The sequence below is a fragment of the Trichomycterus rosablanca genome, chromosome 3, assembly GCF_030014385.1.
Source record: "Trichomycterus rosablanca isolate fTriRos1 chromosome 3, fTriRos1.hap1, whole genome shotgun sequence".
Classification (NCBI taxonomy): Eukaryota; Metazoa; Chordata; class Actinopteri; order Siluriformes; family Trichomycteridae; genus Trichomycterus; species Trichomycterus rosablanca.
This window is the reverse complement of record NC_085990.1, coordinates 9,408,707-9,426,351: the sequence shown is the minus strand read 5'-3', so window position 1 is coordinate 9,426,351 and position 17,645 is coordinate 9,408,707. Positions and strand designations below refer to the sequence as shown.

Here is a 17,645-nt window from a genome sequence, read left to right as displayed (position 1 = left end):
TATACTGTAGTTGCAAATAAAGTAAGGACAACACTATATAAATGCACATGATTTGAAATAGGATATCCATCAAACTCATTGTCAGGTGTCCATATACTTTTGGCTAGCTAGATAAATCTCAAACATGCATGAAAATGAATATGTTCCTACAACGTTGGCAAAAATATTTGGACGCCTCTTTATTTCTCCTAATAGTTGTTTATATCCAGTGATATCAAATGAATTATATGCCTCCAAATTTGTGTCAGCAGTTTGGGAAAGGTCCATAAACGAGATCCATAAATGCATGATTTGATGAATTTGGTCTGGAGGAACTTCAACGGCCTGCACCGAGCCCTGATCTCAGTCCTATTATACACATTTGAAATGATTGGAATGTTAATAGCCAACCTAGTGTTTTCATCCATCATTGATTGGCCTAACAACTGCTCTTTTGACTGAATGGGCACACTTCCAAAAATGTTAAAATCTCTTCTCAGAAACGTGAAGACTCTTATAGTTGCAAAGATAGAAAGAGAACACTGTATAAATGCACATGGTTTTAAAATGGAATATCCATCAAACTCATTGTCAGGTGTCCATATACTTTTGGCTAGATAGATAAAGCAGAACATTTCGGCCATGCATGAATCTTTACACTCTTCAAATCCATTGTGGAGAACCCGACTACACACCAGCTCTGTCAGAAATGGAAAATACTTGTGTTGGGTGAGATCTAGCAGTAACTTCTGATCTTCTTAGAGAACAAACCCCATCAAAGCAGACCGTAAAGACACTTGCATGCATTTCTGTGAGAGCAGACAACGCTGTGGTTTGGAAGACAGAAAAAGAAAGAAAAGGCTTTGTTTCTTTTAAGAAACATCCCTTCTAATCCTGGCAGGATGGGACGGAAAAGAAATCAGAGAAAGAGAACAAACACTGTAGTCGTTTGGAGAAAAGAAAGGGAGTGAGCAAGCATAAAAAGTAGGGGAATTATTGAAAAGCTCGGGGCTTGCACAGACACGGACCAGACGTGGCACCACGCCAAGACCTTCCAGACTAATTTAGTGCAGATTTTATATTGGGATGAGTCAGTAGTTTCCTTTCGCCATGGGTCTTGCATGAAGGAAAAAGAAGGTCATGTGGGGATTTGGCTAGCCATGAATTTCGGGTTTTTGGCAAAGAAAAATAGGGCTGCTGTTTTTTTATTTTTATTTTTTTTTTTTTTTGCTTCAAGTTGTGGCATTAGATGCCAAACCTCGTAACCTCAAACCTTTTATGATACTTAACAAACACGGAATCTTAACCTCGGCAAGAATTGCATGCTTAACGTCTGTGCCTGGTGTTCTTCCACCAGTAAAATTACGGTCACCACAATAACGCGGCACATCTTTGCAAGTGTCACTTGATTGAGAAACATGGAGCTATAAAGGTCACCAGAGGCTGGAATGATTGCACTGGCCCAGAGTAGACAGTAGCTCTGGAGAACATTCTGACCTGATACACTTTCAGCACAGACTTCCATTGTCTTAAAGGCTACAAAGGTCACAGTGATTTCAAAGCCTGTCAGTATTTGAGGAGCTCAACGGGACCCTGTGGACGAATATTTTTCCAGGACTGTGGGGCTAGACGGTCCAATGCATTAATCTCTCAAGGGCCTGATAAACTTCCAACATCAACTACCAAACCACTTCCATACCACTGTCACTAAGAGGTGTGATAAAGGGCATGAAGGTAGGGTTGATTCCAAGGGCTCTGAGTAAAATGGGACTCAAGGGAACATGAGAGAATGTAAATTGGGCTGAGGCCACTTCTGTGCCATCTTAGAATAGAGGTGCCATAAAGGGTGCAGTCATTTTAGAGGCAGTCCAGGCAGAAAAAAGATTGTCACTCACTGTCCATTTTATCAGCTCCACTTACCATATAGAAGCACTTTGAAGTTCTACAATTACTGACTGTAGTCCATCTGTTTCTCTGCATGCTTTGTTAGCCCCCCTTCATGCTGTTCTTCAATGGTCAGGACTCTCCCAGGACCACTACAGAGCAGGTATTATTTAGGTGGTGAATCATTCTCAGCACTGCAGTGACACTGACATGGTGGTGGTGTGTTAGTGTGTGTTGTGCTGGTATGAGTGGATAAGATACAGCAGCGCTGATGGAGTTTTTAAACACCTCACTGTCATTGATGGACTGAGTATAGTCCACCAACCAAAAGCATCCAGCCAACAGTACCATGTAGGCAGCGTCCTGTGACCACTGAATTTACATCTACAAGGTGGACCAACTAGGTAGGAGTGTCTAATAGAGTGGACAGTGAGTGGACACGGTATTTAAAAACTCCATCAGCGCTGCTGTGTCTGATCCACTCATACCAGCACAACACATACTAACACACCACCACCATGTCAGTGTCACTGCAGTGCTGAGAATGATCCACCACCTAAATAATACCTGCTCTGTGGTGGTCCTGTGGGGGTCCTGACCATTTAAGAACAGGGTGACTGCAGGTTAAAAAAGTATGTAGAGAAATAGATGGACTACAGTAGTAAGTGGTAATGGTAAGCGGAGCTGATAAAATGGACAGCGAGTGTAGAAACAAGGAGGTGGTTTTAATGTTATGGCTGATCAGTGTAGATGAAACCGGTCCATGGTGGAAAAAAGGTTGGGGAACACTGGGGTAAAGGACACTGGCGAATCTTGCACATCAGCGATTGCCATTTTATCAATGCCAACTTTAAATTCAACCTGTGAACTAAGGGTTGCTAATATTAGTCCATTAAATTGGCTGGTCATGTGAGCTATCTTAATCAGAAAGGTTCTGCCCCCAAGCATGTTTTAGAACAGTTTCACCAAAATTGTATACAGAGAACAGATTGGGCCTCTTGGTGACCAGAGTGGTCTCATTTGACAGGGATTTGCTTATCTGCTCTGTAAAGACACGTTGTCTTCAATCTCAGACTCAAACACGTGCACTCGGAGACCATCTTACGTCCTCCTCTGTTCTGCTCTATCATCAAGGCTTTGAAAAGCCTCACCCTGCAGGCATCTTCTACAAACATCTTCTTTGAAAAGCCCTGTCACAGGAGAAACAGGGATCAAACGGCTAATTATTGACTTTGCAGAGTTGCCGAGCGACGTCCCAAAGCCACGTCAATAACGAACCAAAAAATGAAAGCTTGTGCTATACGAGCGTTTGGAACCAGTCTAAGTTAGCACCCCTGCTATCGGAGCGTGATGCTAATGCTTGAGCCTCTTAACCTGGCCCCAGCTCAAAGGGTTTGATCATTTTTGGCCCTTTTTTTTATTTTTTGGGGTGATGGGGGTTTGTTCTTTGATATCAAATGCACAGTGGGCAGTGAAATGTCAGTTTCAGATTCACCAATTATCAAAGGATTAGCGGATTAAATTAACGAGTTTAGACGCCAGCCTTGCTGTTGCCAAGATAATCTCCTTACTCCAGTCCTGGCAGATGACTAGTGCATCAGAGGAAAAGAGCCCCTGATTATTCCTCTAGAAAGGACTCAACTAATATGTGCAGACGAGGGGGAAAAGTGCAGCAACGAGGCAGGCGTCTTTAGCACGGTAGACTTTTGCCATCCTTCCGCCCCCCCCCCCCCCCCCCCGCCGAAATTTCTTTTATGCTCAGAAGCAGGCTCTGAAGCGGTAAATCCTTTTATCAGGCCAGTCGCCGCTGTGCCAAGCCCATCATTTCTGGATCTGCCTCAGTTTTTCTTTCTTGATGCTAGTTTTTTTTTTTTTTTGCTTTTGCCATCAAGTCCAGCTCTGATTAGCGTTAGTGTGTCTCTGATGTGGACTGATGGGGTCAGGGGAAATGTAGGACATGCCTGTCATATGCTTTAATCTCAAAATGTGCAATATGTCCTCAAGTTTGGTTAGCCCAGGCACGGTTTCCTCCAAGAAATCACTGTATTAGCACTGTGTGGAGGTTCACTGCTCACTCATATTTATCATTACTTTGTGCTAATGCCAGCAGAATAAATTGTTACATGCTGGGAACTGGAACTACTCAGCAATGGTGCATTAGCTTAGACTAGGCAGAAAAGAAGCATTTTTTATAACTGTACAATCAATAAAAATAGTCCCAGGATCTACAGAACTGATTTAATTTGCAATTTGGAAACTTCACAGTGACCAGCTATCGTCTGATTCTCCCAGTTTAGTCGATTTAACGATTTTAGATTTTTCATTCCTTCACACTGACCAGGAAGGGCCATGAACTAGCACTTGTTTTCTCTCACACATGTGAAGTCATAACATTAAAACCACCTCCTTGTTTCTACACACATTGTCCATTTTATCAGCTCCACTTACCATATAGAAGCACTTTGTAGTTCTACAATTACTGACTGTAGTCCATCTGTTTCTCTGCATGCTTTGTTAGCCCCCTTCCATGCTGTTCTTCAATGGTCAGGACTCGCCCAGGATCACTACAGAGCAGGTATTATTTAGGTGGTGGATCATTCTCAGCACTGCAGTGACACTGACATGGTGGTGGTGTGTTAGTGTGTGTTGTGCTGGTATGAGTAGATCAGACACAGCAGTGCTGCTGGAGTTTTTAAATAATGTGTCCACTCACTGTCCACTCTATTAGACACTCCTACCTAGTTGGTCCACCTTGTAGATGTAAAGTCAAAGGCGATCGTTTATTTATTGCTGCTGTTTGAGTAGGTCATCTTCTAGACCATCACCAGTGGTTACAGGACGCTGCCCACGGGGCGCTGTTGGCTGGATATCTTTGGTTGGTGGACTATTCTCAGTCCAGCAGTGACAGTGAGGTGTTTAAAAACTCCATCAGCATTGCTGTGTCTCATCCACTTATACCAGCACAACACACACTAACACACCACCACCATGTCAGTGTCACTGCAGTGCTGAGAATCATCCTAAATCCACCTAAATAATACCTGCTCTGTGGTGGTCCTGACCATTGAAGAACAGCATGAAAGGGGGCGAACAAAGCATGCAGAGAAACAGATGGACTACAGTCAGTAATTGTAGAACTACAAAGTGCTTCTATATGGTAAGTGGAGCTGATAAAATGGACAGTGATTGTAGAAACATATATATTAAAAGTAGAAAAAACATAATCATGGGGATCATTAATATTTTTATTATTGTTATATTTTATACTGTCAAAACCAGAGCTGCTGATTATGTCAGTCATATTAAAGCTCTGTTTGAAAGGAGTGAAGGTAAAAGATCAGAGCGCATCTGTATTGGAATAAAAGAAGACGTTTCTTTGGATCGTGAAGAAGCTGCCACATTTTCTCTCTGATCCCGTCTGTTCCTGTCAACCATTCTGTTCAGAGCAAGATTAAAAAAATATATTTTAGGTCTCCTTCTGACACTTGTAGAAAACTGGAATCATGCTGTGTGGAGGTGGACTTTTCTGCATCTATGAGGTTATAAAGCAATCACACAAAAGTGTGAGGTCCCATGATCTGATTGGTAAATATAATTTTATTTAGAATTAAAAATGTAAAAAAAAAAACAGCATAACTTTTGATTGAACCTAGTACCCACCCCTGATGCACACCATATTGAAAAACTATATGAATGAGAGTGTTATGTACTTGCCCAAACCTATGTAAAGTAGGGTCATTTTATCCATATAATGTATTACACTCTATGACCAAAAGTATGTGGACACCTGTCCTCCACTTTAAGGCAACAATTTGCTTAAGTTTGACAAGTTTGATGTTGTGGAACTTCAGTGGCCTGCACAGAGCCCTCATTTATTGCAGGTCAGACCTTCTCATTCAACATCAGTGCCTGACCTAACAAATACTCTTGTGGGTGAGGGTGGGGGTTGGCTGTCCTTATTAATGCCTCTAAAAGTAAACTTAGCCCTGTACATGTGTGGTCTGTGTGTGCATTTCATGTTTGATTGAACCATTCCTGTAAGTTGATGTGCACCTTTTTAGATTTAATTGCTCCATCAGTGAGAGATGTTGCTGATTGCATCTTTGCAACCAAATAGCATGACCCGTGTTGTACCAGGCATCTACAGGGTAATAACATCCACAAAGTAATAACATCTACTGGGTAATAACAGGGTAGAAATGGAAATGTGAGTTTTCCCAATCAGCTATACAGCCGAGGACATCTCGGTCACCCACAATGTAAAATCATTTCCTTTTAACATCCAGGCTCCTCCGACAATCACACCGTTATTAATAAACCAGGCCGACCGTTGGCGTGTGCATTCGGTGACTCGTCCCTGATGGTGCTCAGATGCCAAATGGCTCGCTGGCACAGAAAGCTTATGATTCTCGCTAAATACATGCAAATTGGTGTCCTAAATAGGGCTTTGTCATTTGAATATTCATCTCCCTCCTCCCCTGGTATTTTGCTCGGATTTGTCCGACTTGCTTTGCATAATTTAATTCCATATCTCCTGTTTGTTCAATGAAATCTCATCTGTCACCCACAGAAAGGAAATGAGAATGGCAAGTGGAGAGGAAAGCTGAGCGTGGATCCTCGGCTAGAGCCAGCTCTTTTTCATACGGTTGAATGTATTAAGTACTGGGTAGTCATGCTAGAACAGGAATGGATCTTCCCCAAAAACTGTATGATTTCTCCCATATAATTATTATACATCTTTTAACAGTGGCTACTGGTGATACAACCAACATTAATAATTGGCAGTAATAACTTACTGGTTAAAGTAGTGGACTAGTAATAGGCAGGTCACTGGTTACACCACTGCAATCCTCAAATGTTTAAATTGTATTTGGTCACAATTGTATGCTGCTTTCAGTAAAAGCCTCTGCTAAATAAAATAAATGTAATGATCAGGGGTGTCCACATAATTTTGATCATACATAGTATTGTCTGTCAGGATGCTTGGCCTTTGTACTTGTCTCTACAAGTATTTACCTCGTAGTCCCAGTAAAGGAGGTGTGGACTCTTTACCTTTTAGTCCCAGTACAGGAGGTGTGGACTCTTTACCTTTTAGTCCCAGTTAAGAAGGCGTAGACTCTGTACCTTGTAGTCCTAGTAAAGGAGGTGTGGACTCTTTACCTTGTAGTCCCAGTAAAGTAAAGGAGGTGTGGACTCTTTACCTTGTAGTCCCAGTAAAGGAGGTGTGGACCCTTCACCTTCTAGTCCCAGTAAAGTAAAGGAGGTGTGGACTCTTTAGCTTGTAGTCCTAGTACAGGAGGTGTGGACTCCTCACCTTGTAGTCCCAGTAAAGAAGGTAAGGACTCTTTACCTGTTAGTCTCTGTAAAGAAGGTGTGGACTCTGTACCTTGTAGTCCTAGTAAAGGAGGTGTGGACTCTTTACCTTGTTGTCCCAGTAAAGTAAAGGAGGTGTGGACTCTTTACCTTGTTGTCCCAGTAAAGTAAAGGAGGTGTGGACTCTTTAGCTTGTTGTCCCAGTAAAGTAAAGAAGGTGTTAACTCTTTACCTTGTAGTCTCAGTAAAGTAAAGGTGTGGACTCTTTACCTTGTAGTCCCAGTAAAGTAAAGAAGGTGTTAACTCTTTACCTTGTAGTCCCAGTAAAGTAAAGAAGGTGTGGACTCTTTAGCTTGTTGTCCCAGTAAAGTAAAGAAGGTGTTAACTCTTTATCTTGTAGTCCCAGTAAAGTAAAGAAGGTGTTAACTCTTTACCTTGTAGTCCCAGTAAAGTAAAGGTGTGGACTCTTTACCTTGTAGTCCCAGTAAAGTAAAGAAGGTGTTACCTCTTTACCTTGTAGTCCCAGTAAAGTAAAGAAGTTGTGGACTCTTTACCTTGTAGTCCCAGTAAAGTAAAGAAGGTGTGGACTCTTTACCTTGTAGTCCTAGTAAAGTAAAGAAGGTGTTAACTCTTTACCTTGTAGTCCCAGTAAAGTAAAGAAGGTGTGGACTCTTTAGCTTGTTGTCCCAGTAAGGTAAAGAAGGTGTTAACTCTTTATCTTGTAGTCCCAGTAAAGTTAAGAAGGTGTTAACTCTTTACCTTGTAGTCCCAGTAAAGTAAAGAAGTTGTGGACTCTTTACCTTGTAGTCCCAGTAAAGTAAAGAAGGTGTTAACTCTTTACCTTGTAGTCCCAGTAAAGTAAAGAAGGTGTTAACTCTTTACCTTGTAGTCCCAGTAAAGTGAAGAAGGTGTTAACTCTTTACCTTGTAGTCCCAGTAAAGTAAAGAAGGTGTGGACTCTTTACCTTGTAGTCCCAGTAAAGTAAAGAAGGTGTTAACTCTTTACCTTGTAGTCCCAGTAAAGTGAAGAAGGTGTTAACTCTTTACCTTGTAGTCCCAGTAAAGTAAAGAAGGTGTGGACTCTTTACCTTGTAGTCCCAGTACAGGAGGTGTGGCTTTGGAACCTGTCAGCCCAAGCGAAGGACGTGGGGTATCGGTATGGCCTGTATACCCGTTGGCTCTCAGCATCTGTCAGTCCTGGAATAGGTTGTAGCCTCTTAACCTGTCAGGCCCAGTAAAGTGTTCGTGGTGTCTTTAACGCTCTCAGTATCTTGTAGTCATAGTATAGGAGGTGTGGTCTTTTTTTCTGTTAGTTCTAGTAAAGGGTGTATGGTCAGTTCCAGACAGAAATGTGTGATCTCTGTACCTGTTAGTCCTAGTGAAGGTGGTGGGCCCTGTGTATCGGTCATCCCTCAGTACCTACCAGTCCTAGTAAAGGTGGTTTGGCCTGTGTATCGGTCATACCTCAATACCTACCAGTACCAGACTTCTTAGTCTCAGCAAATGATGTGTGGTCTCTATACCTGTCAGTCCCTTCTGAAAGGGGGTGTGGTCTGTGCACACACACAGTTGTGTGATTGTTATTTGGTAATGAGATGAAGTGATCGGTGGTGATGGTTTCCAATACTGAATTACTTTTGTTATCCTGTTTCATGTCTGCTAGATCTCCCCCAGCTCTCTCCCCACTTTCTCCTCAGTTGTCTCTCTTTACCCCTCTCTCTACCCCTCTTTCTCTCTTGCTCGCTCTATACCCCCTCTCCCACTTGCTCTCTTTTTCTTTACACCCCCTCTCCCGCTTTACCCCTCCATGTCTCTCTTTACCCCCCCCCCCCCTTTCTACCCTCTTTTTTCTCTCAATTTTCAGTTCAGTTCAATTCACGCTCTTTCTCTCTCTTTATATCCCCTCTCTTTACCCCTTTCTCATTTTATGCACCCCCCCCCCCCCCCCCCTCCATCCTGTTTTATGGCACATTTAATATTTTATAGTTTTTTTTTTCTTCAAATATGTTTAATTTAGTCAATAAATAAAAAATTTGCACTTCTCTCAGAAAAGGATTGTGTATATATATATATACACACAGATGAGTGACAGGTTACTTAGTAGGTGTGAATAAGTTAATACCCTTTAATACCCTTTAATGTGCTACAGATGAGCTCCTTAATTATTATAATTAATTCTATTTTTGTTCTTCTGCAATAACTAATTTATTAATTACAATTATTTTCTGGATTTTATATTTACTTTTTTATTTGTGTGCTTTTTATTCTATATATTTTTCTCTTTTACTCTCTGTTCTTTGAGAACGCAGCAACTCTCATTTAAATTAGCTCCCATTTTCATAAGCTAATGTAAAACCTTTTACTAAATTTTCACTTCTACAATTAAATAAAAATATTACCACTAACCCCTCCCAACCCTCCACCTCAACAACAAAATCCTGAGCTCTGTACACACCACTGACGATAGGTGAGACTGAATCTCTAAATTAGAACTGGTGTACAGCTAATTCTGTCATAAACAAAGTGTTCATGGCTTTTTAGAGATTTTTGGACTTCATACAAACCAGATTGCATTCAGTTTTAGTTCAGCTCTGATTATTTTACAAACCACACACACTCACACACACATTTGCTGCCGAAACCTAATGGAGCGCCAACAATACCAAATTCAGTTTCCATGCCAACCCATTTTGCCCGGCATGTAACCGGTGTTGTTAATTGGCTCGTCAGCGAGGACATAATGTTTTGATTGCACGAAACATTCACAGAGAGATTTACAGAAGGCGACTCATTTCCTGTTCTTTTCTTTTTTCTCTCTTTCTTCTCCTCATCAGAAATGTGAACATTCAGAGCGCTGAGAGTCTGGACATGTTGTTCCTGTCATTTCAGTCCTTCATCTTTAGCCTCGAAATCATTTTATTTCATGAGTGTTTTTTTAGTCTCTTTAAAAGTCTTGAGATATCTGTGATTTCTGCAACTTTTTTTTCTATGACTAAATGATTAAAACTGCAGCATTTAACAGACGCTTTTATTCAAAGTGACTTACAATTATGACTTAATACTGAATTGACCAAATGAGGTTAAGGGCCATGCTCAGGGGTATGGATTAGCAGCAGTATGGCTTGAATCAGCAGCCTGATTACTAGTCAAGTTGACTAGACCGTTGCCCTTCCAGAATGTTCCAGAATGGCTATACTAGTTATTTCTCTGTGTAAATATACACAAATCAAGCATAACATTATGACCACCTTCCTAACTGACTGGTCTGCGGCTATGTAGCCCCATACACAACAAACTGTGATGCGCCGTGTATTCTGACACCTTTCTATCAGAACCAGCATTAACTTCTTCAGCAATCTGAGCTACAGTCTCTCGTCCGTTGGATCGGACCACGCGGGCCAGCCTTCGCTCCCCACGTGCATCAATGAGCCTTGGTCGCCCATGACCCTGTCGTCGGTTTACCACTGTTTTTTCATTGGACCACTTTTGACAGATACTGACCACTGCAGACCGGGTGCAAGAGCTGCAGTTTTGGAGATGCTCTGACCCAGTCATCTAGCCATCACAATTTGGCCCATGTCAAACTCACTCAAATCCTTACACTCGCCCATTTTCCCTGCTTCTAACATCAACTTTGAGGATAAAATGTTCACTTGCTGCCTAATATATCCCACCCACTGACAGGTGCCGTGATGAAGAGATAATCAGTGTTATTTACTTCACGGTCATAATGTTATGCCTGGTCAGTGTAAATAGGGCTAGTTCGACTTCAGCCATCAGAATGAGTCACGATCATAAAATAAAAGTCTGGAGAGCAGTCCAGAGGTAAGCAGTGTTATAGTGACCATTTCTAACCAACTTAACGTCCCAATATCATTTGCTTAACCAATTGTCTGGCAATACAAAGCACATGGAACAGTGGGTTCTTTTCCATGGTTGAATAAAAAACCCAGAGAAACTGAGACAGAAGTGGTCATATGTAATTTGAAAAACACCGAAAAGTAGGTCTGCTCTTAATAAGCAATGTCTGCCCACAGTCAAACCAGCTTTAGATTGTCGTGCACCTGATGGCTGCCTTTCCAGGAAAAAAGCGCCCGCTTCAAAATTGGCTTTGAATTGATGTTAATGAAAATGTGTTCAGTACAGTTGAGGTCAGGGCTCTATACAGGCCCGTGAAGTTTCTCTATACCAAACTCATCACACCAGGTCTTTATGGGTACTGATTTATCCACATTGGCGTATAAACATTACATGATCCATTTTACACACCTTATGCCTAGTTCAGACTACACGATTTTTGACCTGATTTTCCCTCGGCGACTGGTCGGCGCTAGATTTGCCGGCTCGGGAGCAACTCGACGTTCACTCGGCGATCGAAACTCAGCTCTCAATCGCTATGTGTGAACTGCTCAACAACTCGATCCGAGCGACTAAAGATAATTATCTAGCATGTTAAATATTTGGATATGAGTCGGCCGACTGGCAATGAGTGCTATGTCGATCAGCCAATGAGAACGCAAGATACGGTGTGAGGGGAAACACAGGGGAGGAGTTGTAAAAAGGTTGGACAGGGACACACACTTAAGTTTTACAGTATTTCTGACTTACTGACTTCTTATCGTTCTCTACAAAACATAACACCCACGTCGCATTGCATAAAATATTTATTAACCTCCAACTGACTATAGAATAAACAATCCCTGCTGGTAGCGTAGTCCAATCCAGTCAGATTCATTTATTTTTCCTACTTGATTTTGATCGCTCGCTACTTGTTAACATGCATTTTTAGACGTGGTATCATTAAACCCCTCGTCACTTCTCTCGTGTGTTTTCATGACAAAATGAGTTTGGGAGACCAGAGAAGCTCGCCTGCGATTCCAGCTGGTGATGGATCATGTAGTGTGAAACCCTCTATCACTGATCGGTCATGTAGTGTGAAAGCCACACCGACTCGAAAGACTCCCGATTACAAGAGATCCAATTGTGTAGTGTGAACTGTACGGCGACCTGACAACTTGGAAAGTCGTGTAGTGTGAACTTGGCATAAGAAATAAGCATTATGCTTAGTGTCAATTCAGCTGCGTTTTTAAAGAACATGTTTTTTCCATGGCAATAGGGTTTGCTGAAACACCTGAACTCAGGGTATCCACATACTTTTGTCCATCTTGTGCTACTGCTGATGGTAGCTTGCATGTCAGCTGTGATAAAGCTTTTAGTACGTCATTCATCTGTCAGCTCGTTTCTTCTCTTGCAGGTCGGTGAGAGGCAGCATGTGTTGGTCACCGAGGAATCTTTTGATGCTCAGTACTACGTCGCCCACAACAAATTCTACGAACAGGTAAGGCTTTCTTTCACGACTTTTAGTAGGGGTGCTCCATGTTCTTCGGTCTATAAAAACGAATCTAAAATAAAAACATGCTATATAGCCATAAGTATTTGGACACCAAACCATGAGCTTGTTGGACATTCCATTTGAAAAATAAGTGTTAATAAAAGTAAGTGACCTTTATGTGATCTTTTTAGCTATAACAACAGCCACTGTTCTAGATCGGTCCCTATACATATTGTTTTATCCCTACCTGTACTGACTTGGAGGGCACGGTGGCTCAGTGGGTAGCACTGTCGCTTTACAGCCTCACAGCAAGAAGGTCCTGGGTTTGATCCCCATGCGGGGTGCTCCGGGTCCTCTCTATGCTGAGTTTGCATGTTCTTCCCGTGTCTGTGTGGGTTTCCTCCGGGAGCTCTGATTTCCTCCCAGTCCAAAAACATGGTCAGGTTAATTGGAGACACTGCATTGCCCTATAGGTGAATGTGTGTATGTGTGTCTGCCCTGCGATGGACTGGTGCCCCGTCCAGGGTGTTACTGTGTGCCTTGCGCCCATTGAAAAGCTGGGATAGGCTCCAGCACCCACCCCTGTTCCACCTGCTCTATTTTAAACTTAAGGCTTCTTATAAGACTTTGAAGTATGGCTGTGGGAATTTATGCCCATTTAATCAAAAGAGCGTTTGTATGGCTGGGCACTGATGTTGGTCAAGAAAGCCTCAGTAGATGTTCCAGTTAATTCCAAAGCTGGTCCTGATGGTTAGTACGACGATAAATCGTTTGGAGTCTCTAATCGTGCCTTCTAATCAAGTACATTCATCAACAGGTGTAGCTTTCAAAGAAATGAGTGAATAACTTCATCCAGGCTTTTTCGTGTGTGGACTCTGGGTCAGACTTGAAACACATTCCAGTATAAAAAAGCTTCCCGACTGTTCACAGGTTCAAACGCAGGCGTGTAAAAATTCCCTTTCAAACACTTCTTTTAGCCCATGGTTAGCGCTTCTTGTTTGAAGTTTTTTTTTTTAAAGGAAGCGACCGGTGATGCATTTTTGCCGTTTCGTCTTCAGGCTACAAGCTCAGCTAAACCTCTTTCTGTCTCAGATTAGAGGAGCTCGTAATTTAGCACATAACCAGCCGATCAGACAGGTGTGTGTTTTTCCTGAGTGATTTTTTTTAATACCCTGAGGAGTTTTTTTCCCCTTTAGGTTTAATCTCTTGTAAGTGTTCCTTGTCTGTATCTACGTTTATACTAAGGTTTCCATTTACAGCATTTATCAATGGTAGCTCAGTGGTTAAGGTACTGGACTAATAATCAAAAGGTTGCCGGTTCACGCCCCACCACCGCCAAGTTGCCACTGTTGGGCCCCTGAGCAAGGCCCTTAACCCTCAATTGCTCAAAATTGTGTTCAGTCATAATTGTAAGTCGCTTTGGATAAAAGCATCTGCTAAATGCCGAAAATGTAATGTAATGTAAATTATTTAAAGCGACTTTCAACTGGGATCGATTCAGTTCAGGCTCAAGAGCTCAACAGTGGCAACTTAGTGGTGCTGGGGGGGTGGCACGGTGGCTAACTGGGGATCAAAGTCCTGGGTTTGATCCCCAGGTGGGACAGTCCGGGTGCTTTCTGTGTGGAGTTTGCAAGTTCTCCCCGTGTTCGTGTGGGTTTCCCACAGTCTAAAGACATGCAAGTGAGGTAAATTGGAGATACTAAATTGTCCATGACTGTGTGTAATATAACCTTGTGAACTGATGAATCTTGTGTAATGAGTAACTACAGTTTCTGTCATTAATGTAACCAAAGTGTAAAACATGACGTTAAAATCCTAATAAACAAACAGTAGTGGTGCTGGGGCTTCAACCAGAGACCTTCTGATTACCAGTCCAGTACTTTAACAACTTACCTTGCACTGACACACAAAATAACTTTTAAGCATACATACATTGTGTGGCCACTAGACACCTGGCTTTAAGTTTGTTGAAATCAATATAGAGTTATATAGAGAATATTGAATAGAAATAGATAAAAATAAAAATAGATAAAAAATAGATTTCAGGATTTTTGAGTTTGTCTGTGGGAATTTGTGCCCATTAGTTAGTTGACATTTCTGTTTATCCAAAAGATGTTTAATGGGTTTCATATCAGAGCTCTGTGGAGGTCACTGGAAAGGTCATGACCCCAAACCTGACACCAAACCTTGTATTTATGGACTTGCTTTGTGCACATGGGCACAGACATTCCAGACCAGGAAAGGGCCTTTCCTAAACTGTTGCCAAACAGCTGGAAGTGTATAATTTATTTTATGTAGTTAATGTTATACACCTGTTACAATTGGGTGTGACTAAAAAAGGTGAGTCTTAATATTCATTCATTTATTTCAATGTTACACCAAACCTTTTATCCTGGTCAGGGTCACGGTGGGTTTATTTTCCCTTTAACACCAACATGGTCAATCGTCTCTATGTAGACGGCCAACCTGCCGACAGCACAGCTGGGGATTCGAACCCTGGATCCCAGCGGTAGTTATCGCCAGCAGGTGGTTGGTTTTGCGTGAAAGAACTTGGCTGGCCTTTTTAAGGACTAATCACAAATTTTGGGATGAAGTGGAATGCCAACTGTGAGCCAGGCGTGTTTCAAAATCTGGTGGAAATCCTTCCAGACGGGACATTTGCATTGAAATGATGTGTGTGGGTTTGGAATGAAATGTTTAGTAGGCATACAGTGGGGCCAAAAAGTATTTAGTCAGCCACTGATTGTGCAAGTTCTCCTACTTAGAAAGATGAGAGAGGTCTGTAATTTTCATCATAAGTACACTTCAACTATGAGAGACAAAATGAGAAAAAAAATCCAGGAAATCACATTGTAAGAATTTTTTTGTAAATTATGGTGGAAAATAAGTATTTGGTCACCCACAAACAAGCAAGATTTCTGGCTCTCACAGACCTGTAACTTCTTCTTTAAGAAGCTCTTCGGTCCTCCACTCGTTACCTGTATTAATGGCACCTGTTTGACCTCGTTATCTGTATAAAAGACACCTGTCCACAGCCTCAAACAGTCAGACTCCAAACTCAACCATGGCCAAGACCAAAGAGCTGTTGAAGGACACCAGGAAGCAAATTGTAGACCTGCACCAGGCTGGGAAGAGTGAATCTACAATAGGCAAGCAGGTTGGTGTAAATAAATCAACTGTGGGAACAATTGTAAGAAAATGGAAGACATACAAGACCATTGATAATCTCCCTCGATCTGGGGTCCCACGCAAGGTCTCATCCCGTGGGGTCAAAATGATCATGAGAACGGTGAGCAAAAATCCCAGAACTACACGGAGGGACCTGATGAATGACCTGCAGAGAGCTGGGACCAAAGTAACAAAGGCTACCATCAGTAACACACTACGCCGAGAGGGACTCAAATCCTGCAGTGCCAGGCGTGTCCCCCTGCTTAAGCCAGTACATGTCCAGGCCCATCTGAAGTTTGCCAGAGAGCTTATGGATGATCCAGAAGAGGATTGGGAGAATATCATGTGGTCAGATGAAACCAAAATGGAACTTTTTGGGAAAAACTCAACTCGTCGTGTTTGGAGGAAGAAGAATGCTGAGTTGCACACCATACCTACTGTGAAGCATGGGGGTGGAAACATCATGCTTTGGGGCTGTTTTTCTGCAAAGGGGACAGGACGACTGATCCGTGTTAAAGGAAGAATGAACTGAGCCATGTATCGTGAGATTTTAAGCCAAAACCTCCTTCCATCAGTGAGAGCATTGAAGATGGAACGTGGCTGGGTCTTCCAGCATGACAATGATCCCAAACACACCGCTCGGGCAACGAAGGAGTGGCTCCGTAAAAAGCATTTCAAGGTCCTGGAGTGGCCTAGCCAGTCTCCAGACCTCAACCCCATAGAAAATTTGTGGAGGGAGTTGAAAGTCCGTGTTGCCCAGCAACAGCCCCAAAACATCACTGCTCTAGAGGAGATCTGCATGGAGGAATGGGCCAAAATACCAGCTACAGTGTGTGCAAACCTGGTGAAGACTTACAGGAAACGTTTGACCTCTGTCATTGCCAACAAAGGTTATGTTACAAAGTATTGAGTTGAACTTTTGTTATTGACTAAATACTTATTTTCCACCATAATTTACAAATAAATTCTTTACAAATCCTACAATGTGATTTCCTGGATTTTTTTTTTCTCATTTTGTCTCTCATAGTTGAAGTGTACCTATGATGAAAATTACAGACCTCTCTCATCTTTCTAAGTAGGAGAACTTGCACAATCAGTGGCTGACTAAATACTTTTTGGCCCCACTGTATATGGATGTAATATTATAGTGACCACATACTTTTGGTCATATTGTGATGTTTGGTGTAAAGGAACTTCAGTGGCCTGCACATAACCGCCTGTTGAACAAGCGCTCTTTACAGTGACTGGCTACAAATTCCCACAGACATAACAAATATTGTGAAAAGCCTTCACAGAAGAGTGGAGGCTGTTGTAGCTGCAAATGGGGAGGAGTCCAGCAAGCTTACAGACTGGTGTCCACATACTTTCAGCCATATGCTGTGTACTTCCAGAGTTGAATTTTTGATCCATGTCTGTGCATATTAGCCATAATGAGAATTCAGACGTTTGCTGTTTGCTGAAGAACCTCTAGAGGATGAAGGCTAGATGAATGGATGTCGCTCGGTGGTCCTGCTGGGATCACAGGGGTCACGGCATTGATTGCTCCATTATAGGAGCCCACAAAGCCCATCTGCAGGACCATCGATTGCAGCAGAAAGCTTAATCTGGGACGCGAGACGTCACGTTTGCTTTGTCGTCTGCTTCTTTCTCTCTGTTCAAACTTGATCCCTCCATTCAGAGCCGAGCCGGTCTCCAGGGTCTGCAGGACGTGACCGACCATGGACGAGATAGAAGCTTTGCTCGGAGGAAGTGCACACTATCATTCCTCAAAGTAAAAAGACTTAATGTGGATGTAACCTAGCTAAGGATCATCCAGCAAGGCTATATTTCCCCTAAAAAGCCCACACTTCTACCATCCTCAGGAGATCTTTATCCTGAACACTGGCACTAAAAACTACTTTTTAATTCAGCCTTTTCATTAGGTGTTTCAGGATCAGATCTTCCATGTAATCTAGGGGTCTGTCCGAAAA

At 42.3% G+C, this 17,645-nt stretch overlaps 1 protein-coding gene across 3 annotated transcripts in view; it reads left to right on the top strand.

Annotated features, from left to right (window-relative positions):
• Positions 1-17,645, top strand: part of cdkal1 (CDK5 regulatory subunit associated protein 1-like 1) — a 350,733-nt gene that overhangs the window by 315,179 nt on the left and 17,909 nt on the right. For all 3 annotated transcript variants that reach the window (XM_062991809.1, XM_062991808.1, XM_062991810.1), the window contains exon 13: positions 12,430-12,513. In XM_062991809.1, the coding sequence (XP_062847879.1) occupies positions 12,430-12,513 (84 nt within the window). The remainder of the gene's footprint in view (positions 1-12,429; positions 12,514-17,645) is intronic.